This window comes from Gopherus flavomarginatus, chromosome 4 (assembly GCF_025201925.1).
Source record: "Gopherus flavomarginatus isolate rGopFla2 chromosome 4, rGopFla2.mat.asm, whole genome shotgun sequence".
Taxonomy (NCBI): domain Eukaryota; kingdom Metazoa; phylum Chordata; order Testudines; family Testudinidae; genus Gopherus; species Gopherus flavomarginatus.
In genome coordinates this window covers 172431078-172455617 of record NC_066620.1, presented here as the reverse complement: position 1 = coordinate 172455617, position 24540 = coordinate 172431078, and the positions used below count along the sequence as shown (strand labels likewise).

Sequence of the window (24540 nt, the reverse complement as noted above, 5' to 3'; positions counted from 1 at the left end):
AGGCTCCATATGAATGCGAGGCCATTCCTAAGCCTAAGGAGAGATCAGGGAGAGTTTTCTGTGTGGTGAAATATACAGATGAATTTTTTTCTTGTGCACATTTTTGCTAGAAAGTGGAGGTGGCCTTTTCCAGTGCACTTTGATAAGCTAAGCATTTAGAATGGAGAGAACAATCCCCACTCAGTTTTGTATCTGTGCTATTTGGCTGCTTTCCTCTGTCAGTAACCCTTGTAACTTCTCTACCATGTTACTTTTTCCCTCCTCCACAAGTCAAATACCAGTCTCAATTAAATCAACTGAGATTTCGTCATGGACATCACTGGGACCAGAATTCGATCCTAAATGCTTACTATAACAAAATAACTAATAAGACCTCGTTTATGGAAACCGATCTATAAGGTGAGCTAAATCAGCACTGTAACTGTTGATTGAAGTTTACTTGTTTATAAAAACTGAATCTGGATATATTAAGGGAATCAGGCTGGAAAACAAAGCAATAGAAATTAAATCAGCTGCATATATAGTTTCTTAGACTTCGCTGCTGGTGCATCGTTAATACTGTTACTGTGCCTGTGAACCAGCTTTGTCATATTCAATATTGCCTCAAATATTTCTCCAGCTCCTACTTGCCCTATGAAAACAGGGCCTGACTTTGCTTCATGGAAGTCTTTCGGAAAGTTATAACTGACTAATAGGAGCAGCCCCCTATGCAGCATGTTTTATTTTCACTCTGAAAGACAACAACAGTTAAGGACAGACGAGGAAAACCCACAGAATACTTATTGAACAGAGATAGCATTACAAACAGGCGGAATGTAGTCAAACTAGCAGCCTGATCCTGCTGGTCTCATTCAGGCCAAACTCACAGTGTGGTTAGTGGGGATTTGGCCTTGGGATTGCAGGATCAACCCCAGGACTGAAAAACTGACAGGCAGCACAAACAGTGTGAAGACAAATTTACAAACACCAGCCAAAGCTAAAAAACACCCTTCAATAAGCCTGTGATTGATTTAGGGCCCAATCCACCTGCCATTGACCTCAAGGTGAGCAAGTTCAGGTCCTTAGTCTTTCATGTTAAGTCAGCCCCAAGCAGGTGAAAGACTGACAATCGCATCCAGCTGGTGCAGCATGGCACTAAAATAAGGCTGGGTTATTCAGTTTGATTGACCGCCTTGCCTCAATACGTCCCATTCAGAGCATAACAATCACAAAACAATATTTGGTGAATGCCTCTTTCTTACAATTGCATCTCTTTTGCAATACTGCCTCAGTCTGCTACATTTTATTTACTTATATAAAATATTTGAACCTGACAAAGGAAATATTAATTTTGTATCAAGTTCATTACAAAGTTTATCGTATAAAATGCCAAAAACTTCAAGCCATATATACAAAGTGTATTGGTTTTAAGAAAAATAATTGGACCTGATCATATAACAAAACAATTTTATACAAAAAGGTATAAGATTGCATTCAAATCAATACAAATAAAATTAAAAAAGTCTTGAAATGTCTTGCTCAAAGAAGATAGGGTATTTTTTAAATCACAGGCTTATAAAGTCATGGCAAATGGTCTAGCATTGGTCACCATTTCATGAGAAATGTGCACTGATTCAACAGAAAGTGCTTTCTGCAAGTCATCGGTGAGCTCCGTACTTCGAAGACCAGTCAATGCGTCCATGGATTGGCTGAATTGGCGGTGGACGTGGCATTAATGCTGGTGTGCTTTTTGAAGGTGTATTAAATGATGGCCGCCCAATATGAGGTCTGACAGATTTCAGAGAAGCGTAATCTACAAATGAAAAGAAGAAAAGCCATTAGATAAAGTTTCAGTGACTGTGTGACAGGGTGCTGGGCTGGAACCCCAGAGCCTGGCCTCTGTAACACCAGCCTCAATCCAGGGAGGTGAATTGGAGTTGGCTAGAGAAACCTGTGTCTGATTTGCAAAGGGGAAACAGCTGCCAATCTAATTAGCCATGGCTATATACAGGCCCAGAGCAGGGGAGGCAGAGAGTGGAAGGACAGGGGTAACTCTTCCCTCCTGGCTGAAACCTGCAAGCTGTATGTGGTGAGAAAGTGGTGGGATTGCACCCTTTAAATAAACTGCACTGGTGACTGCTGAGCCAGAAGGTCACTGAGTGTTTTTTGGAACACAGCAGAGGCAGGAGCAAAGGTGGCCCTACTACACCCTGTTACAGACTGGCTCAGCTGGAGGAGTAGCTCCTTTAAAAAGCCACTGGATACAGAATCTGGATACTCTCTCTGTTAGAAGCTGCAACTTTAGAGCCAATTTTTATTTAAAAAAATAAAGTAAAAAATTAGGATAATACAGCGAGCCATTTGCCAAGATCCCCACACAGGCCAGATTCTCTACTGTGCCTGGTATCTGCTGGATACAGCAAGAGATGTGTTGCAAAGGAACCAATTTGCAGATTTTGGGGCCAGTTCTATGCCTCACCCTAGCATACTTTAGAGCAGCCTCAAGGCTACCTAGTAGCAGAGAATAACTGGAGCAGACCTTTCACTGGAGGCTGCAATGGAGAAATGGTATAGAAGTGGACTACTCAGGTTTTGTGCCAGCAGTAGAGTCCCCATGCAAGGGAATCCCAAGCTGAGGAGATATGGTTATTCTCCAGCCCCTTTGCGTTGCCAAAAGGGGTAAAGGAGGGATGGAGCAGAGTGTGAATCTGTGCCCCAGTGTTTACTCTGTCCTTACTCAAGTGAAAAATCAATTCAATTTCCTATAATGAATAGACAGTTTAGTGTGGGGGTTTTTGAGACATGCTCCTAAATCACTAAGGTGATTCTGAAAATCCCACTGTGATGGGGCGTTGACTCACACTGGCAGAGAAGGGGTTAAAAAGCAGCCTAGGGAGGCTGCACAGGAAGCAGCCAAGCTGGGCCCAGCAGCCCTATATTAAAAAAGCCATAAGGCAGAGCAGAGTCAGCCTCCGCCTGGAGCTTATGGGGTGAAGTGTCTCTCTCTAGCAGGTGGAGAGACCTGTGGCACCTTGGACAAAGCAACTGCTGGGGGGGACTGGAGGAGCAAGAGGAGCCCCTGGCTGGCTGCTGAGACTGGGTAATTGCAGGCCCTGGTGAAGAGTGAAGGTGGTGCTGGGGCTATAGAGAAGTGGCCCGGGGAGACATAGCAGTGGTGAGTGATGTGCACCGTGACACCCACCCTTGGTGGTAATAATAGCTGTGCATTCTGGGATGGCTGTGTTGTGGAGTACAGGCTATATGTTTGTTTAACTGGTAAAACTGATGTTTTATAATAGTTTAAAGAAGTCAGACTAGACTTAATCCTGCAACCCTTGTAACAGGAGTAAGCGTTGCAGGATCAGGACCTATAGTTCTAGTGACTCACTTCTTTACAATACAGTCAAATATAAAAACTGAGAATTACAGCAGCTACAGACAGTAACTACAGACACTATTGTTGACTAATATGATGGCTAACATGTATCATAGCCTATCAGGGTTGGAAGGGACCTCAAGAGGTCATCTAGTTCAACCCCCTGCTCAATGCAGGGCCAATCCCCAACTAAATCATCCCAGCCAGGGCTTTGTCAAGCCTAACCTTAAAAACCTCTAAGGAAGGAGATTCCACCACCTCGCTAGGTAACCCATTCCAGTGCTTCACCACCCTCCTAGTGAAAAAGTTTTTCCTAATATCCAACCTAACCTCCCCCACTGCAACTTGAGACCATTACTCCTTGTTCTGTCATTTGGTACCACTGAGAACAGTCTAGATCCATCTCTTTGGAACCCCCTTTTAGGTAGCTGAATGCAGCTATCAAATCCCCCCTCATTCTTCTCTTCTGCAGACTAAACAATCCCAGTTCCCTCAGCCTCTCCTTATAAGTCATGTGCTCCAGCCCCAACCACGTATCATAATATGCATTATCCTCACCATATATTAGTATACATTAAACACAAATATTGTAACAGTGATATAGCCTAAACTGGCCTATATCACAATCCTGTTCACTTATGCTAAGTATTTGATAACACCTTGCATTAGCTGAGATAAGCTTTGGCTTAAGTAGATAGGAAAACTGTCCATATCAGGAAATATAATTGGTTTCCTCATAGCCACAGAAAGGGAGTTACCCTCAGACCTATTTATCTTGGTACAGGCCTAGGAGGGGATCTTCACACCCCTTAGTACCAGGCATGCATGCACACAGAACAAAGATAAGGGTGCATCCTGACCTGGAATGTGTGTGTTCAGAATAAAAGATAAAAAGGGTATATCTTGGTACCAGAAACAAGGTAAACAAGCTGATTAATTGAATCTAGTTTCAGGTGACATATGTAGTACCTTTTTATTGGTAAACAAGCACAGTATAAGAAGATGGCTTTCGGAATGCAATTTTGAGGAGCACACCTTCTGTGTAAGGTGACTGTAATGTCGCTGCACAGGACTGCTCTTTGGAGACTGGAATCATATAGAACCTGTCTCCTGTATCATATTAATAAACCTGACTGACAGTGGTTATTTGGTCTCTTGAGTATACTCCATAATGAAATAAAGTGTGGTCAAGCAATTTTGACTATACAGTTTATCAACAGACAGCATTATTGCCCAAACAAGCAAACAACCAAGCTCAGAGTTATACTTACTAGAAGATGGATCTGCAATTGGTGCTAACTGAACCCTCTGCCCAGCAGAGCCTAGTTCCTTTTTCAGAAATGAAGGGATATAACCACCGGTCAACCTGCTCGATCCTGAGTGCCCTGAAAGAATTTGTAAATGGATGAGAAACACTTGAAATCAGTGCGCAATGGAACACACCCCCACATCCCACCTTCCTGCAGATCTTGTGAAAGTATTTCATAAATGGTGCATTGGTGGGGCACACTGAAGACTGGACCAAATTTTTACCTGGTGTAAGTCAGTTAATGGAGCTATGCTGATTCACACCAGCTGCGGATCTGGCCTGTTATGTACTTATCTGGAAGGCTGGCACCATCACACTGCATGAAACGCTAAGTCCTGGTCTCAGTTGGAAGTGAGGTTGACCCAACTACAGGCTGAGCGCCACACCTATACCGACCTAACCGCCAGCATAGACGCAGCTAGCTACCACTGCTTGGGGAGGTGGCGTTCCTATAGCAATAGAAACACCCCCCTACCCCCATCTGTCACTGTAGGAAGTGTCTACACTATGGCACTACAGCAGTGTAACTATAGTGCTGTACTCTGCTGCTATAGCACCAGTTGTGTAGACATGGCCTGACAGAGAAGAGACATAGCTGAGGGGGCCCAATTCCTGCAGTCTTTCCTTACAGCTGATCTTAAATGCGCTGAGCATCTACAATAGGGGCCTTTTATTACAGTGTAAGATTAGGCTTTTTGTTGCTAGGCAAAGTTCTCATTGAAATCAGTGAGTTACACCAAACTAATGGGAGCAGGAACATGTCCCAAAACAGAGTTGGGTGAAAAAGTTTTTTGAAAAAGTTTGTTTCAACCTGAAACATGTTTTGTAATTTTTCAGCACATCAAAGTTTAAAAAAAAAGTCTGTTAATGTTTCAGTAATATAATCACCAACTTTTTCAGGCATTTAGACACAAGCAGGCAGAGGATTTGTTGTGGTGACAGCTCCTGGATAAGCTTTGGCCTAGGGCTCTCACCTCAGATGTGAGACACCTGGCTTCAATTCCCACTTCTGCCTGATGTGGAGAAAGGATTTTAACCTGGTTCTCTCCCATTGCAGGACAGTGCCCTTGCCAGTGGGCCATGGGATAGTTCAGTGTGAGGCCTTTGCAGGCTCCTCTTGAAACGATTCCTCTTTTTATAAATAGTAATTGGAGCAGGAACTTGAACTGTGGTGATTGCCCTGTCTATCAAACTGCAGAGTCATGCTCATTCTCTTTCCCAGTGACTATCATTTAGAGTGGTAATTCACAGTAATTGTTTAAATTTAAAAAAAAAAAAAAAAAAGAAAGAACTCCCTCATTATTTACTACAAATCAACACCAGCATTGAAAGAAAAAAATAAAACCATGACTTTTTAAGATTTTTTTTTAAAAGGGACACTGAATTTATTGCTTATTAAAACAAACGATCTATAACCCACTAACAGCTTCCCCACCTGCCTCTTTCATCTCTGACTGGAGGGATGTTAACAGGCCACTTCCTCTTGAATAGTCCCTTGTTTAGCATAAGAGGTTGGCAGATATTTCAATCTGTTCCAGCTTGTATTTAGCTGTGATACTCTGAGGGCTTGTGTACACTTACAGCGCTGCATCTGTGCCACTCTAGCCCTTAGAAGATACTACCTACAGGGGTGGCAGGTTTGTATAATTTTTGGTGGTGCCCAGAATGGGTCCAAGTCCTGCCCCTGCCCCCCACACCTGCCTTATAAGCAGATATATATATTTTAAATAATGTAAAAATGGACTGGAAACAGTATGCGTTTAACAGTTTCCCTATATTGCACAATATCACTATTGTAAGAAAAATGTATTTAACTAAGACTATCAACTTTATTAATACTCTTTTGAATACAGAAACAACCAAGCACTCTTGTATCAATAATCCTCAAAAACAAATGCTTTCTAAAATTAAAACAAATTGTAGCCCCTTCTTTTGTGATATTCTTCAGCAGGCAGCAAACACTTTTTGTCATTGTTTGATTCTTGAAATGAAGTCATCCAGGAGACTTGTAATGTCCAATTCAGAAGTAGAGTTCTTATGAATGTGCAGAAATGCCAAGTGATTTAGACATTCTTGGCTCACTGTCATTCGCAAATAATTTTTCAGTCTGCACAGGCAACTGAATGATCGCTCAGCTGTGCAGGTTGTAGTCAGAATTGTGTAGAATAATTTCAGGAGAATTATAACTTCTGACATATTACTCAAGCCTTCGTTTTGTTTCAGAAATTGCTTCACTTTGCTCACCGAATTAAGCTGGCAATTTCTCGATCTGCAAATATCACTCAACATTTCTAAATGAAGAGAGAGCCTCTCCGTGTTAATGTCACCATGGAAAGCTTCACTTATTGGGACAATGTCCTGTTTCGAGTCATTTGCTGCATCAGTTATATACTTATCCAATTTTATTGTGAATGTAAAGTTTTCCATTGAAAACCTCTGTTAAATGGCAACTTCTCAAGCATCAATGATCCCAACATGTATTTGATGAAAAGACTTTCTGGGGTCACTGAAGGCGTGAGGAAGGCTTCCATTGATCTCAGTGGCTTACATTTTCTCAGGAGTGTGGGATCATCTAATTAAAGATTTCTTGCCTTATCTACTGTTGTTTCCCAGAAGTGACTGTATGATGAGTCGGTGTGCATCCTGCACCTCTTGCAGCAACAGGCCAACTTTCTTCGTAACGCTTGCCAATGACACGTTTGGGCTTTGAATTTTTGCATTAGCTTCTTCTACAGGACCCACGGATTTCACAAGAATTGTCAGTGTAAAGTACATTGAAAGACTGAAGTTGATTCGAGAATCCACTACATTTTGAGCTAAATTCATCTGAAGAGTGACTAAATTAATCCAGGCAGTTCATCATGGCATCGTAGTTTTGGAGCAGTGATTTAATGCTGCTGATCCTTTGTGCCCAACAAGATGGACGTTATGGTCGTAAAGAAGGCTCCCCTTCACTCTGAAACTCTCTGAATGCTGCCATACACTTCCGTGACTCCCTAAAGGCATTGATGAGATTTTTCACCATCGAAAACCTATTACAACATTCTGGAGTATTATCCAGGGCATCCTGCGTGGCAAGGTTAAGGGAATTGTAGCACAGTGCACAAATTCCACTCTTGGCTCTCAATCCTTCACTGTGGCTTGGACCACAGCAAGTTTATCGGACGTGTTACTGGCTCTGTCGTAACACGGCCCCTGGCAATCAGAAAAGGGCAAATCACACCTGAGAAGTGGTATCTTCCACAATTTTGAGAAGAGAAGCAGCATCCATTGTGTCAGTTTGCTAAAACCCAATAAACTCCTCATAAATCTCCCAATCTTCACTAGAAAAGAACCTTAAGGAAAAACTTGCTTGTTCTTTTCTTGACAAATCGGTAGTCTCATCTATTATGATGCCGTAAAACTTAGAAGCCTTATCTTTTGCACAATTTGTCTTAGCACATCATTTCAATTATTTCCTTAATAACCTCATGTGACAGCCACTTGTATTTTGTGCAACTAAGCCACTGTCTCAGTTCCTCTGAATCTGTACTGCATAGCAACAAGAGCTGCATCAAATTTGAATCACTCTCATGATGTCCACGTAATGCTATTCCTTGTTGACCTAGGTACTGAACACTGGTAAAAATTTTGTGCAGTGCATTCCTAGCTGATTGTGATTCTTTTCTGTAGCTGGCCGACATTAGTGCAGAAACATTTACCTGTGACTGCAGAGCAGCTTACTTCATTACTGCTCCCTTGAGACAGGAGGATTTTTTGTTTGATGTAAAACCATGGATTGTGTGTCTCCAATCTTGAAATCTGGATGAAATAAACCTTGGTTTGGCCTTCATAGAAAATATTAAGACCTTCTTCTCAGAACAGTTTTTGTGGACAGAGCAAAAAGCTTTGTCTAATTCACTACTGGACTCCAACCATGTAAATCTTGATAGCCAAGACTGCTGAAAACTCATTTTCTTATCTTGTAGATTTGTCGCATTTTTCTTTTTGTATGACTTTAGTTTGCAAGCTGGATGTCGAACTCAGGCCGTCACTTGATGAATTACCCTTTTCTTTTTCTCTGGGTAACGTTATTAAGAATTTATCCATTGTTGATTATTATTACTGGTCCCACAAATCAAGATTTGTGGCTGAGATAAAATGAAGCTACAGCATGCTGGAGTCACAAGATTACAAGGGCCAATTAAAAGTGGAAAGTAAGAAGCAACACTCACCTGCTTCAATACATTAAATTTTGTTGTATGCTTATAAAACCTATTATATACTTTAAAGAGTATAAAATAATCAAGTATTGTGCTAAACACGATCATACTCCAAACTGACTGCCAAATTTAAGTTGCGTGTTTTTTCCCTTCAGGCACTCACAGTATATGGCTGTGTTCCCTCTAATTTTTCCTCACTCATGTGAAATGAATCTTATGTGCACCAATATGGAGGTGATATGTAACAAATCACCTCCATATTAGTGCATATTACAAAATTAATGGGGTGGGGCCGAGGGTTTGGAGCGTGAGAGGGGGTTCAGCACTGGGGCACAGGGTTGGGATGTGGGAGGGATGAGGGCTGCGGAGTGGGACCAGGGATGAGGAGTTTGTGGTGCAGGAGGGGGTGGTGAGTGCTCTGGCTGTGGATGAGGGGTTTGAGAGAGGCTCAGAGTTAGGGCAGAGGGCTGTGGGGGTGGGGCTGGGGATGAGGTGTTCATGGTGCAGGAGGGGGCTCAGGGCTGGGACAGAGGCTTGGAGGTACAGGGGGGTGAGGGCTCTGGCTGGGGGTACAGGCTCTGGGGTGGGGTGGGGCAGGGCTGGGGATGAGGAGTTTGGGCAGGCTGCCCTGGGGCTTGGGCTAGAGAGGAGGATTCCACAGAGTCTCCCCAGCCTTCTCCCTGCCGCCAGCAGCGAGCTCTGGTGAAGGGCTCCCCTCTCCCCCTAGCAGAACACTAACCCAGCACCACCACTGCATGTGCTCCTAGAAGCTGGGCCCCCTCTCAGGTCTAGGAAGCCCCCACGCATTCCCTGTGGTGGATGCCAGGGAGGTAGGAGGGGAGAAGGGCTGCCATCACGTGTGCGCCTCCTCCCTCCGCAGCTGCCACCTCAGCCTGCCGCCGGCATTGCTCCCTTTAGGTGGCAATAGCCAATGAAGGAGCACAGCGCTGAGCAGCAGGGCAGCAGCCTGCTGCCCAGGGAGCGCAGGTGGGGGATGCTCCTGGAGGAGGCACACAGGGCAGCAGGTGGGGCTGGGGGAGAGAGATGGCCCCAAACACTGGAGGAGTCAGGCTCCTGTGCCCTGAATTTCCTGGAGCACGGGCACATACCTTGGTCTACACTACAAACTTAATGTCAGCATAATTAAGTCGCTCAGGGGTGTGGAAAATCCACATTCCTGAGCAATGCACTTATATCGACCAAACTCCCAGTGTAGACAGCAGTATGTTTATGGGAGGGCTTCTCCTGTCAACGTAGCTACAGGCTCTCAGGGAGGTAGAGTCCCTGCACTGATGGGAGAAACTCTCTGTTGGCATGCTTGGCATCTTCAGAAAGTGCTACAGTGCTGTCAGTATAGACAAACCCTGTTTTCCAGACCTGAAGAAGAGCTCTGTGTAAGGTTGAAAACTTGTCTCTCTCGCCAACAGAAGTTGGTCCATAAAATATTACCTCACCCACCTGGTCTCTCTAACCACCAACTTAAAATCATGCTTCCCTCTGTATTTTTCTTTTTAGCTACAATTGTTCAATAGCATCTAATATACTAAAAGAGGATCAGTGAGAAAAACTGTTTGATTACTTTATGTATTTGACATCACTTTGTACAGTTTAATTCATTCTTCTATACAGTCAGCTCTCCCCATTTGTGCGACTTGTTTATATGGCAACAGGGAATAGGGAAAAATTGGAAATAAGAAAATGATTTCACAAAAACTGGCCAGGGAACTCAGGGAGTGGTGTAGTATGTGAAAAGATATTAAACTGATTAGATTTCAAGCTGTCAGTCAAGCTAAACATTGGATAGATCAACTTGGATTTTGGGAGCCTAAGACCCAAACTGGATTGGAGTAACAGGGAGGCCATTACGAAAATTCTCACCCTGTCTCATTCACAGTTCTCTTAGAATGTCTGAATACCACTTCTTACCTGAATTCATTCCATTGACCCCTCCTCCCACACCTGAAGCTTTTCCAGGCAAACTAGAAGTGGGCCATGGATTAGACGTAATAGAATCCTTGCTTGAACTGGAGACTATGCTTTTCCTTGTGCTTATCCCTGTTGGGAAAAGAAAGAATTAACCATTAAGAAATCCTTGTCAGATACAATTATTATGCAGCTTTGCACCTGCATATAAATGGAGCAGGTGTTTGCCCCAGTAACCTTAGCCAAAAATCTCTCCATATTCTACTATTCAGCATCTACTATACCTAGGTTACTTCCTATCCTCTCACACCAGTTGCTTATCACTGGTGTTACATGGTCCCTCTTCCCGCAAAGATTACCACATGTTTAGGCCCTCGCTACTGTACTGAGTCCCACTGAAGTCAGTGAGTCCATATCAGAATAAGGATCCAGGTGTTTACATACTTGTCCTAATCGTACAAGGGGATCTAGAGTGCCTTGGTATCCTGGTGGGTGAACAATGCTACATGAAATGTAAATGATTCTTATTAAACACAGCATTTTATGCTAATATCTGGTTACCATTTTAAGCACTCAAATTAGGAAAGGCAATTTAATGTTTTCACAATACCCTATTCTATACCATATTCTACTTTGCTATCTGTGTAGTTTACACTGAAGTTAGTGAGAGTTGTGCATACATTGTAGGGTCTCTGGGACAGGGTCCATGTATTTTTTTTTTAATTATTACTTCATGTGGAGTGCCTAATGCACATTTGGGCATGATACAATAAATTCTATGGGATAGAAGGTTTGGTCTGATTGAGTTTTAAGATCTACATCTAGAATCCTAACTAGTAATTCAAAAAATACCATTAAAACACTGAGTGATCAAAACTGTAACCTTCATCTTACAATTACATGCACATTTGTATTTAAGGGAAGAAAAAAAATAATTAAGACCCAGTCTGCCACCATCAAAATTAGAGCTGCACAAAGTTTCAGCTTTTTTTTTTTTAGAACACCGAAATAATTCACAAATTCAGGTTAAATTTGGCAAATAGTTTCAACCACAAAGCCAAAAATTTCTGAAATGCAGAAGTGATTTGTTTAGAATAAAAACGGAAATGACATTCCATGTCAAAAATAAAGCTCTACCAACTCAACATTCAAAACATTCTATTTCGACCCAAACAAGTTTTGTTGAGGAAAAAAACTGAATTAGTTGTAGTTTGAAACAAACTGAATATTTTTTGTTTGGCCTCCAAACTGAAAAATCAATTATTCATCTCAAAGCCGAACACAGTAGCTTTGCCCCCAGCATTCATGTGGAGTCCCACTGACTACCTGTTACGCTGATCTCTCTACTTGTTGCACTGTGTTCTGCCAGAGGCACATAGCTGAAATCTTGTAACTGTGGAATTCCACACTGAAACTCAGTCAAAATAAATTCAGTAAAAACAGGACATCATGAGCTGCTTATTTTCCTGCTGGATGCTCACAAAAACATGCCTGAGGTGCCTAGAACCAGAGCTTCATTTGTACCAGGTCCTGCCAGGGCTGAGCCCTGGCACCTCTAGGCTTGGCAGTTCATTGCCTCAGCACTTCTGGGCTTGCTGCATCAGTTATGAAAGTAAAAAAATTGCTTGAGCCCTGGCACCTCTTTCATTACAAAGTAAGCAGTGCCTAGAACCTTGTGACATGAATGGACAAAAGAGGGCCCAGTCTTAGAGTGACACAAATAGGGACATCTTGTTCCCAGTGAAGCTTATGCCTCAGGAGAATCGTGTGTGCGCACATGCCCACGATTCTCCTGAGGCATAGCCTTCACTGGGAACAAGATGTCCCTTGAGAATCGTGTGTGTGCACATGTACACACACTTAGATTCTGCCTCATTGCTGGTGCCACCCACACTGAGGATGAGCAGACGCACATGCAAGTGACTCCTCTGCATAAGAGTGAGGTTTGATTCCACACATTGGGCTGCTTTAATACACTGCAGGGTGCACTTAGTTCCTGCCCTGGGCAATAGAAAAGTTAATGCCAACCTGTTATCACCTAGCATTTACTGCTGCTAGTACTAGTATTATATATTCACTAGGCAGCCTGGGGGTATGCGCCGCCTCCTCTGCCACTCTTGGGAACATAAGGCAGAGCCTGGCGCATCAGCTGGACACATTTCCTAGCATAGTCTTGTGTGCTAAAGAGCTATTCTGCATGACTTCTCATGGTGCACGGGAAAGCTGCTCCTGACACCTTACCCCTTTCTAGCATACCAATGGGCAGAATTTATCTCAGTTTCTGGCATGCTAGAATCTTCTCTCTTTGTTGTAAGCCTCTTTCTGTTAACAAGATAGCCCCTTCCCATCCCAATGTTCTCTGTTTTCTTTAAAGCAATAACCCTTCCTCTGAGTCAAAGACAAGGCCCAAAGTATCCATTACCATTTCCCACCACTATTAAAAGGTCAAGAAAATATTTCCTACTAACCAGGTAAATACCTAGAATGTTTCAAGTAATGCTGCTTGGCTGCAGAAACTCGCAAGGTGGGTGTGTCCTGACGTGGAAAGGATGCATGGGAAGGGGCACTGTTGCCAGAACCTAGATTGTCTGAAAGCTTCAGATCCAAAATGCTTTCAAACCTGTACCAAGAGAAATCACCATGCTTAGCCCCAAGCTCAAAGCTTACACTTCATCCACATAGTGTTCCTTTCACCTCATCTCCACAAATTATTTGTTCAAAATGGGTTTGGTGCTGTACAGATGAAGGAAGACATTGCATACCCTTAGGCACTTTGCTGATGGTATGTTTATGCTGCATTGTAAACCTGGGTCTGAGAGACCCAGGCTTGCAGACTCAATGTTCTGAAAGCTGACCTTCAGCATTCATGCTGTTTTGTAAACCTGGGCTTGCACCAGCTGGACACAGAGCGCCCAGACATACTAACACTTCTGTACTGCACTATGCAGATCTTCAGTATGTGGCCTGAGATGCATACGCACTGCAGAATGACAAGGCTTGGACCAAAGTCCCAGTGGGTCTCTGGTTGACCCTCTCCTTCCTCCTCAGCAGAATCCTAGGACCCAGGTCCTGCATACTTGTTGACCCACGTCAAACTGATGTGTGTGTGCGGATGTATGTACAGACGGGGGCTTGGGCTCAGTGTGCAATGCAGACATACCTTAGGTCACGTCTACACTACAGAGCTGTAATTGGTATAATTACATCACTCAGGGGTGTGAAAAAGTGACAGTTAATCCTCGCCCCTATGTAGACAGCGCTATGTTGATAGAAGCAGCTCTTCTGTCAGTGTAGGACAGTAGGCCTCAAACTTTTTGCCTCGTGCCCCCCTTATGCCTGTCCGTGCCCTCCTCCCTGGAGCCGGGCTACAGCTCTGGAAAGCGGGGGATGTGGACAAGGTAAGGGGGCTGAGGCTGGGGCCACAGCTGGAGGTGGGGGCAGAGCTGGGAGCAGAGCCTTGGTCAGCAGGTGCAAGGCCAGTAGTTAGGGGCTGGCGCCAGGAGTGGAGCTGGGTGACGCTACCTCCCTGCCCCCTGTGGGGGCTGGTCCAGGCCCCATCCGTGTCCCCCTGAATGTTCCTCTGCATCCCCATAGGGGGGCATGCCCCACTGTTTGAGGGCCTCTGATATAGGAGCATCTTCACTTAAACGCTACAGCTACATTGGTGCAACTGTGCCAATGTAGTGCTTTAAATGTAGACCTGCCTTTAGGGAGCTTAAGTTTTCCCCATTGACTCTGATCCAAGGGAACTGGAAGCCTAATTCAGATACACATGATACAGCTTATAATACGTTACACACTAAGATGGATCAAACATGAAGTGGTAAAGATACTGAAAGACTTCACAAACTAAGCATGTTTGTCAGAGAGAATATCAAACAGAAAGGTAGGACCCTAGTGCAAGAAATCAGAGAGGCTGTTGTAAGCATAAGGGACAGCATGGAAGAATCAAAAAGTCAAGAACCAAGAGGGAGTATAAACACAGAGGATCAGTTACCAGCACTATAGCTAGGCAGAGAGAGCACAGGAAGAAAGTGCTAAGGAGCAAGAGATGTAGGAGGAAATGAAAACAAATATCTAGCTGGGATGGGGTGAGAAGACGAGACAACAACTTACCTACAAAGAGCTTCATCGCTCTGTCGCCTCTTGTTTTTCAGATCACTTCTGGTGAGGGAAGAGCTAAAATCAAAGTCTTCCAAGTCATCCCACTCTTCAGAACCTTTCATTGTTCTAATAATGTGTCCCCATCTTCGCCTAGTCTTTGGTTTAAGTTCACCATTTGTGTTCTCTGTCCCAACTGATATTTTCTGTTATTACGAAGAAGAAAACCAAAACATTTGCAATACAGAGCTATGGAATTATGGGGAGGGAAATCAAAACAGTTTTTCCTTCACAAAGCAAGTGGTGATCTTGCTGTAGCAGCATAAATCCCCAATAGCTCCACTAATATACCGAGGACCTGCTCTGTGACATACACGTGTTCATACTATCTTCTGCATTTCCTCCTGCCTTGATAAGAGTCCTGCACTGGCAGAAGAGTGGAGCTCTTAAGTCTCTTTCATCTCTAATTTCCATACTTCTTTCACTGTACAGGCTACAAAAAGTGATCAGCTTATGTTAATTTTTAGCCCCGGACTCCACTTGCGGGTGCATAACTACATGCACGTTCATGTGCCTGCACTTCAGCTGCCAGTGCCTGCATTAAAATTTGTGCCAGCAAAACCTATTTGTCTTAACAGATTCTGCAGCCACAAATTCTGACATTTGTGTCGTTGCAGCAGTTAAGGTGCATATGCATGTTTGAACTTTTGCAATTCTGCATATGCACAAGGTGAAGGTCACGTATAGGTTCTGCTGAAGGCTTGGCTCTTAGTTTCCATACTCGTGGGCCCAATTCTCTTCTACCTTGGGCCTGAGTCTCATTTACACCAAGACCACTTTACATCACTCTGGCAGTGTAAAATGGCTTGAAGTAAGCTACGGTTCCATCCTCTTTAAGGCCATTTTACAATACCAGAACACCATAAAGTGGTCTTGGAGTAAGTGAGAATTGGGCCCACCAGAAAACTCCACCAACTTCAGTGGAGCTGCTCTCACTTTACACCAGCATGAGATAAGAGCCAAACTAGTCTTTGTACCTTTTAATAAAAAGGAGAGAAATGGGAATAAAGATGACTGTGTTGGTTTAAGGTACCAAAAAAAAAAAATCCAATTAAGGAAAAATGCACAAAGTCATCAGCAGGTTTAGCAGTTATCCCAGATTCCTCCTCACCTGCTGAGGAACTTGACTACAAAGTGCTGGCAGAAGCACCTGAGTGGGTTCATCCTCTCTTAACTGGATCCCGTGGTCAGTCACCAAGGAGTCTGCTTTATACGGGTACATGAGGTACTGGGAAGACTGGCTTTGCTGGAATGGTCTAGATGAGAGATGGGCATGGGGTTTTGGAGGGGGTTGTGCAGGAGGGACCGGTTTAACATGGTGCAGTGCAGCTTTATCATGGAGTTCTTTCGGCTGCTTGCCCAGTTCCTGAATGCAGAGAGAGGTGCCCAGTGTGTGCCCAACCTGGAAGTAGGGATATCGAAGTGCCTAAAACACAATAAAAGGCATCAGTATTCAACAGGGGAAGCCAGAGTTGCTGACTTAGCTTAGTCATATGGGACAGCTCCCATGTTACTTTACCCTCTTACCTTTCCCATGCGTTAGACTATCGAGATAGGACTCTGTACAACACATCCTACTACTTCAGGTTAGAGTAAGTTCTAGTGACGGCTTAACCTCTATGCAAAAGCTTGTCCGAGTAATGCAAAAGTAGTTAAAAAACAGTTTCCATACTAGCCTTTTTTGGTACAGAGGCAATATACTATTATTTATGATGTAGTGCAATAGCGTGCAAAGGCCCAGTCAGGATCAGGCACTGCACAGGAAGCAAGAGAAATAACATCCTCCAGAACTGAAGACTTTTAAATGTGTAACTGTAATCAACAAATAATTGTCCCTACGTGCTAGCAGATTTTTTCAATCAATCACATGCCTAACTTGTATTTGATTCTGGGAGATACCAGCATTCCCAATTCTTGAAAGATATGTCATGTAGCTATGACAATCTTGCTCCGCTTTACAGGTAATTAAGTAGTTGCTGCTGGGGGGTGCAATAGTGGTCTTCTCCCTAGCTTCTGCCAACTAGAACAGGCTTTCAACATCTCTCTTCCTCACAGATTCCCAACCACATTACAGTCCTGTCTCATTTGTTTCGCAAGAAGTGCTATTTGCTTGTAATTATTACTACTAAATTATCTGAAAACAATTTAGCTTGTCCTTCCCTTCAAGTTTCCCCTCTTCCTCAATTTTACTTTGTAACTGAATTATTTAAGTCTACATACAGATTTTTGAATGAAAGACTTCATGCAAAATAAGCGCCCAATCCTGCTCTCACTGAACTCCCTGGGAGCTCTGACCTAAGGTTGGGTCTATCCACCAAATGCTTGTTTCATTATGCAGGGACCTATCATGCACAGCACTGAATTCCCTTAATTGTCATTGAAGTCAGTGGACTAATATTGATTATGTAAAGCCCACCATTCAAACTGCTGAGCATCCTCAGCTTTTTCCGATTTGCAAAATCAAGCCCTTTCTAAGATTAATAGGTTGATCAAAAAGCTCTTTTCAGGCTTTATAATCATCTAGGCCATAGGTCTTCCCTGAATTAATTCCTGTTTGAACTAGAGCACATATCTTTTAGAAAGATATCTAAATGCGATTTAAAAATTGCCAGTGACTGAGAATCCACTACAACCCTTTGTAAATTGTGCCAATGTTTAATTACTCTCATCATTAAAAGTTTACACCTTATTTCCAGCCTGAATTTCTTTAGCCACAATTTCCAGCCTTTGGACCTTGTTATATCTTGGTGCTCTAGACCAAAGATCCTGATATTACATTTCTGTTTCCTGTTTAGACTGATCAAGTCATCCCTTAATTTTCTCTTCGTTAAGCTAAACAGATTGGGCTCCTTGAGTCTTATTAGGCATGTTTTCTAAACCTTTAATCATTCCTGTGGCTCATCTCCATCCTCTCCAATTTACAGCCACAGGGTAATTAACAACAGTCGGGGCAAAGACAGAGTGCTGTTGACCTCACAGATAATGCAACTATCAGTTGCACAAAAAGACATAGTAAAGAAAATGGAAAACAAACCTGACTAGCTGTTGGTCGCTTTTTGGGGTCCCATTGTAGCATGTCTCGCATGAGCTGAACAGCCTCACTGCCAGCATTTGGAATTAGGGTCTTTAGGTTGTTAGGTACACACTGGGGCCAGCGAAAATTCATGGTACCTGCAAGTTGGTAGCCTTCAGGCCAGTCATTCTGAAAGAATCAGTATTCTGATCACTGAAAAGCCCAACAATTAAGAGCTCTGATGTTTAAGTACCAATACTGTTCACTTTCAGCACCTCTCATCAACCATCTTAGAGTTCTTTACAGGCTTAATGAATTAACCTCAAAGCACTGCTGTAACAATTTTATTTTTTTTAAAAAGACACCAGGAAACCTGCCGTACAGGATCACACACCAAATCAACGGCAGAAATGGGAGCGGAAGAGATTGTCCATCCCCCAGTTGTTCTGGCCACTGAACCAGAACAGACATGTGGACCCAACTGTAAATGAGGCTAATTTCATAGAAAGGGCCTAAGGACATTGGAATTTTCAAAGAATTGTTATCTGATAAAATTCTTCCTTTCTGGACAGGTCTTTTCTAATGTCACAATTTTCAAGGATACAGATTTTAACTGCTGACCTCACAGATAATGCAATTTTTATTATTTCACCTCTGAGATCAGTACTGGACTATGGCAACAAGAAGTATGAGAGGATAAAGTAACATTCTATCTTATATCCTGGGCCAGAGATGGGCAAACATTTTGGCCTGAGGGCCACATTGGGGAATAGAAATTGTATGGCGGGCCATGAATGCTCACAAAATTGGGGTTAGGGTGCGGGAGGGGGTGAGGGCTCTGGTTCGGGCTGCGGGCTCTGGGGTGGGGTTGGGAATGAGGAGTTTGGGTTGTAGGAGGATGCTTTGGGCTGGGACTGAGGGTTCAGATGGCAGAAAGGGGATCAGGGCTGGGACAGGGGTGCGGGAAGGGGTGCAGGTCCCAGCTAGGGGTACAGGCTTTGGGTGGGGCTGGGGATGAGCGGTTGGGGTGCAGGAGGGTGCTCCATGCTGGGATCGAGGGATTTGGAGACTGGGAGGGGGATCAGGGCTGGGGCGAGGAGTTGGGGCATGGGGAGAGGCTCAGGGGTGCAGGTGCTTACCTCAAGCAGTGGCACGTCCCTTCTCTAGTTCCCACATGTGGAGTGGCCCCCAACCCGCAGAGCGGGGCCATGCCACAGCTTCTGGGAGCCATGTGGTGTGGCTCCCGAGCTGGCACCCTGGCTGGAGCTCACAGACTGGCTTAAAATGGCTTCTGGGCCGTAGCTTGCCCACCTCTGTCCTAGGCGTAGTATCATCAATGCACGAAGCAATACACATTGAAAACGTGGATCTCACTTAGCTACCTTTTTCGGTGTCCCCAGTACTTGGCAAATCTTGAATATAGTATCGATTTCACTGGCACCAGGGAAGAGAGGCCTTAATGTGTAAACCTCTGCCATTATACAGCCGACAGCCCAGATGTCAATGGGAGAGCTATAACTGGTGGACCTCAGAAGAACTTCAGGAGCCCTATACCTATAAAAATAAGTTTATAGCATTCACAAATCAAACAAGTACTGCAGAACACGGTTACCTCAAGTGGGCCAGCCTGTGATTTTTCATTCTCTGCCTCGCTGGAGACAGAATGCATCCTTTAAAGGATTCCCAGCAACCCCCACCCAATGCACAAGACTATCTTTTTTAGAGTCAGGGTTTGAAGTCACATGATATTCCCGGAATGCCCCATCACATCCTTCCATTATTTCTTAGACAGTGCACATCATGAAGCACTTTAAGAGCTGAAGGCCCAAACCTGTGAGGTAATGCTCAGCACTCCTCCTCCCATCAAGTCAATGAGAGTAGAGAGGGCCAAGCACTTTGCAGAATGGGGCCTTATGCACAAAGTAGAGATTTATTCTCAGCAACTGAAGTTGTGTGGCAATTTTCCTCCCACTTTCATTGCTTCTTATAAAGTTGATTTTCAGTGAGAACATTTGAGAAAAAAAAAGTGGACTTAACACAAGCTATGCTGAAGATTTTGGTCATCCCTGACAAGGTCCTAACCCTGCTTATCAGGAAAAAAAAACTCACTGTTTTTGCCTATGGTTCTTTGTCTCAGATTCAAATTTATTTCAAAGTTCAGAGATGTGTTTGGCCAACTCCTCTTTGCTGAAGCAAGATCTGCAGTTTTGCCTCAGCCACCCACATGGGCTGATGAAGGAAGCTGACAAAGTATGGACGCTTTTGGTTTAAGATTAGAAGGATGAGTGGGGGGATCATCTGTTAGTATTAGGTGGACAGATGGCAGGAATCATTGATTCAAGTGGGTTATTGTGTCTTCCTTTTCCCTGCTTGCCTTTATAGTAACTCCCCTCACCCCCAAATGCTATTTCTTAGTGCCAGTCAGAAGAGCACTAGTGCTCTAACAGCCTTTTCAGTTGCTCTATAGTGATTGTGGTGGCCTCGGAGCACTGCTGGTTCTGGAGACTATTCTTCGTATTCACAGTAGGTTAAGCAGTATCTATACCTTTCAGCTATGCTACTGCCATTTGTTTGTCCATCCATTGTCTTACACATTTTGAAGCCTTTTAATTATGCTAAATTAAAAATGTGACGCACTGGTTTTATAGACCAACAATGACATTATCCTTAGCTTAAAGTTTTGTCTTATCTAAAGGCATGACTTCTAGACATACAATTTCATAAAACATAGCCAAACATTTACATTGCATTTACCATCTTGTAGATACATAGTCTGTATAAGGAGGCCTAGATCGGATTTCTCGGGCTAAGCCAAAGTCTGCTATTTTCACAAGTTCTGGTCCCATGCAAAGGAGGTTTTCAGGTTTCAAGTCTCTGTGAAAGAACCCTGCAATTCAAATTAAATATCAGTCTGCACCGCAGTTTTACACCCATTTGTAGCCTTTATTTTTTTCCTACCTAGATGTCTTCACTTCAGTTGCTGCTATTGCAGGTCCAACAGCAGGTCACAACTGTCTAAAATAATCTTAACCGTGCTAGTCTACATATTTTAGTCAGCCCATGAGGGTAAGAACACAGATGTTGAGATTTTCAAAGCAGTGTGGCCAACTCCCTGCCCATCTTCCTTTAATGTTAATGGAAGATGTTAATTTTATTTTGTTTTAATAGGCGAGCACCTAAATAGCAAAATCTCCCCCTAGTTTAATTTAAGCAAAATTCTGTGGGGAAAAAAAAAAAAAGAATGATTCTTTATATTTCTAGTTCCTTCCATCTAAGCATCTCTAAACACTTTACAAAAGTTTGTCTTCCCAGCCATGGTGGAAAGTGGCAGGCGCACTTGAGCTACAGTGGATACAAATGAGGGAGTTGCTAGAAAAGTGCTCACCATAAGGAGTCTTTCACTATAGAATTTGCTTCCCTTCTTGCGCTGCCAAAGCCTGGACTTCTTAAACTTCTGGGCATTAGAAAGCCTGTCTTTTCTTGCAGGCATTAGGGGAAATGTGTGTGGGGGAGTGGGGCTGGGCTGTCATCTCAGACATGCAGTGACTGTAGGTTGAAGGAGGATTTAGGTAGGATTTTTGTGTTATGGTTGGATGGAATGGCTTAGGAGACAGTCTATTCACTTGCAAACTTGTAGCTAGAACAACTGAATAAAGTTCACTATTGAAAATTTTGGTTTGTGAGTTTTAAGTTTTGGAAGATGTTTAGGTATCTGGGTAAGCACCAAAGAAACTGAAAAAAAAAATCAATATACTTGTTTTACTGTGTTTTACTGTGATGTAAAAATATCAAGTACGTGTGTGTTTTACAGTTGGTGAAAACAGAGACAGAGTTTGTGACTTGTTTCTCTGTTGCAGAAATACAAAGAGAACCCAGGTCTCAGGACCTGCAGTCTTATGCAATTAGCTACAAGACCATATTGCCTCAGGTGTGGCAAAATCTTCCAACTCTTCCTTGTGACTGTGATTCACAACATCTTGGTAGAAATCATTTACAATCCAGAGTGCAGGAGATCAGCGTAACAATTCAGTGGTTTGTCCAGGACTGATTAGTTACATTTTGTACAGCAAGAATATGCAGGACAGAGATACAAAACATCCTGAATGCTTGTGCTTTCTTTGCTAGGTTGTACCAGTGAGGACTTAAGAGATTTGTCCACAGCTCATTTTACATTAATGTTTTAAAACATTTGATTTTCTGTAGTTGTGACAGGCAGAGATTTCTTGTTCCCTTTGAGTATGTCTAAGGCCAGGGGTGGGCAAACTACAGGCACGAGGGACCATCCTGCCCAGCCCCCCCGAGCTCCTGGCCCAAGAAGCTAGCCCCCAGCCCCTCCTATCCCCCCCAGCCTCAGCTCGCTCGCTCCACCGCCGGCCCAATGCTCTGGGCGGCAGGGCTGTGAGCTCCTGGGGCAGCATAGCTGCAGCGCCCTACCTGACCCAGTGCTCTGTGGTGGTGAAAGCAGCGGCGGCACGGCCTGGCTCCAGCTGGGCGGTGCAGTTTTAGTGCCGCCAGCCACTGATGCTCCAGGCAGCGAGGTAAGGGGGCAGGGAGGGTTGGACAGAGGGCAGGGGAGTTCGCGGTGGTGGTCGGAGGGCGTGGATGCTGGTTGGGGGGAAAAACAGGGTTGAATGGGGGCAGGGGTCCCTGGGGGGCTGTCAGGAATGAGAGGAGGTTGGATGGGGCAGTGGGGGTCTGGGGGCCCTCAGGGAAGGGGGGGACGGTTGGATGGGGCAGGGGTCCCGGGGTGGGGGACTGCAGATAGGGAGGGGGTTGTGGCCCAGCCCCCACCTCCTATCGCCTCCATACAAATTTTCAAAACCTGACATAGCCCTCAGGCCAAAAAAAAAAAGTTTGCCCACCCCTGTCTTAGGCCCACTAATGTGAATGGAGGAGAATAAGGCCATTAGCAGGAACAAATCTTATAAAAGTAAAATCTAAAGCATGTGAAGTAATTTTCAGATTCTAAGGCCAGAAGGGACCATTGTGATCATCTAGTCTGACCTCCTGTATAACACAAGCCAGAGAACTTCTCCAATGTAGTTCCTAGAGTATATTCTAGCATTCCTAAAGATGGAGAAAAAAAATTGTTCTATTGTCTCTTGCCCTGCCTCTGTGGCAAGAGGTTCAAATTACAACACAGCAGATTTAGATGAAATCTGAGGAAAAACTTCCGAACTGTATGAAAAGTTGGACAATAGAGCAAATTGCCTCAGGAAGTCATGGAAACTTCTTCACTGGAGGTTTTTAACAGGAATCTGGATAGGCATCAGTCTTGGATGATCCTGCATCTTGGCGGGGTTTACACTGGACAACCCTCAAGGTCCCTTCTAATCCTATGGTTCTATGATCTTTTAAAATCAAGACTGGATATTTTCCTAAAATAGTCAGTGATGGAGCATCTACCCTTTGTAACTTGTTCCAATGATTAATTATTCTCACCTTTAAAGTGTATGCCTTATTTCCTGTCTGAATTTGTCTAGCTCCAACTTCCAGCCATTGGATTGCGTTATATATTTATCTGCTCGATTGAAGAGCCCATTATTAAATATTTTGTTCCCCAAACAGACTGTACTCAATTCATGCCTTAACCATCTCAGCACTATAAACCATGTTTTCTAATCCTTTAATCATTCATGTGGCTCTTTTCAGAACCTTCTCCAACTTATCGACACCCTTCTTGAATTGTGGACACCAGACCCGGACATAGCTTTCAATCATCAGTGACCAGTATTGAGGTAAAATAACCCTTTACTCCTACTTGAGATTCCCCTGTTTATGCATCCCAGGCCTGCCTTAGCAGTTCTGATCACATCATCACACTGGGAGTTCATGTTCAGCTGATTATGCACTATGATCCCCAAGTCTTTGTCAGAGTCACTTCTTCCCAGGTTAGAATCCCCTCTCCTGTAAGTATGGCCAACATTCTTTGTTCCTAAAGGTGTACATTTATGTTTAGCCATATTAAAATGCATATTGTTTGCTTAAGACCTGTTTATCAAGTGATTCAGATCACTCTGAATCAGTGACCAGTCCTCTTAATTATTTACCACTCTCCCAATTTTTGGATCATCTGTAAACTTTATCAGTGATGATTTTGTGTTTTCTTCCATTGGGACGGTGTTCCTGTAAGCCCACCACCCACAGAGCTCCACTGATGGTGTTCTGCCTATGGAGGGTTTGCAGGACTGGAACCCACTGTTGTAAGTATATTAAAATTACAAGACAGTATTGCAATGCATAGGGAACACTAAGAGTAAACTCTAAATTTAAAAAGAAATAATTGCTTGATTCAAACATTGGTCTTATTAGTGCTGGCTGGCCAAGAAAGTGAGTTCTTATTGTTATCGTAAGACTATCAAAGCTATTTACCACAGGGATATTTTACCATAAAAGTGTAATAATATATGAATACATTTCACACATACACACTACATAATTGAAGTCATGAGAAGTGCCAAGTTATAAATTCTAGAGGTGGAAACCCTCATTTGTCCAGAGAACAGGTACAGCACAGATAGCACCAGTGCAAATCTTATCACACTGTCCCACCAAGACGCCTTAACCCTCACCTGAA

The 24540-nt window shown here is 43.6% G+C and overlaps 1 protein-coding gene across 9 annotated transcripts in view; it reads right to left on the bottom strand.

Annotated features, from left to right (window-relative positions):
• Window positions 1-402: 402 nt before the first annotated feature.
• CILK1 (ciliogenesis associated kinase 1) overlaps window positions 403-24540 on the bottom strand; it is a 41358-nt gene continuing 17220 nt past the window's right edge. For 8 of the 9 annotated variants that reach the window (XM_050950774.1, XM_050950773.1, XM_050950768.1 and 5 more), the window contains 9 exons: window positions 20718-20850; window positions 19346-19517; window positions 17985-18152; window positions 16062-16376; window positions 14906-15096; window positions 13258-13409; window positions 10793-10921; window positions 4627-4740; window positions 403-1792 (listed from right to left, as the gene is read on the bottom strand). In XM_050950774.1, coding sequence (XP_050806731.1) covers window positions 1638-1792; window positions 4627-4740; window positions 10793-10921; window positions 13258-13409; window positions 14906-15096; window positions 16062-16376; window positions 17985-18152; window positions 19346-19517; window positions 20718-20850 — 1529 coding nt within the window. In that variant the 3' untranslated portion in view covers window positions 403-1637. Of the gene's footprint in view, window positions 1793-4626; window positions 4741-10792; window positions 10922-13257; window positions 13410-14905; window positions 15097-16061; window positions 16377-17984; window positions 18153-19345; window positions 19518-20717; window positions 20851-24540 lie in introns of those variants that run through there. The other variant, XR_007774026.1, reaches the window with a different exon arrangement.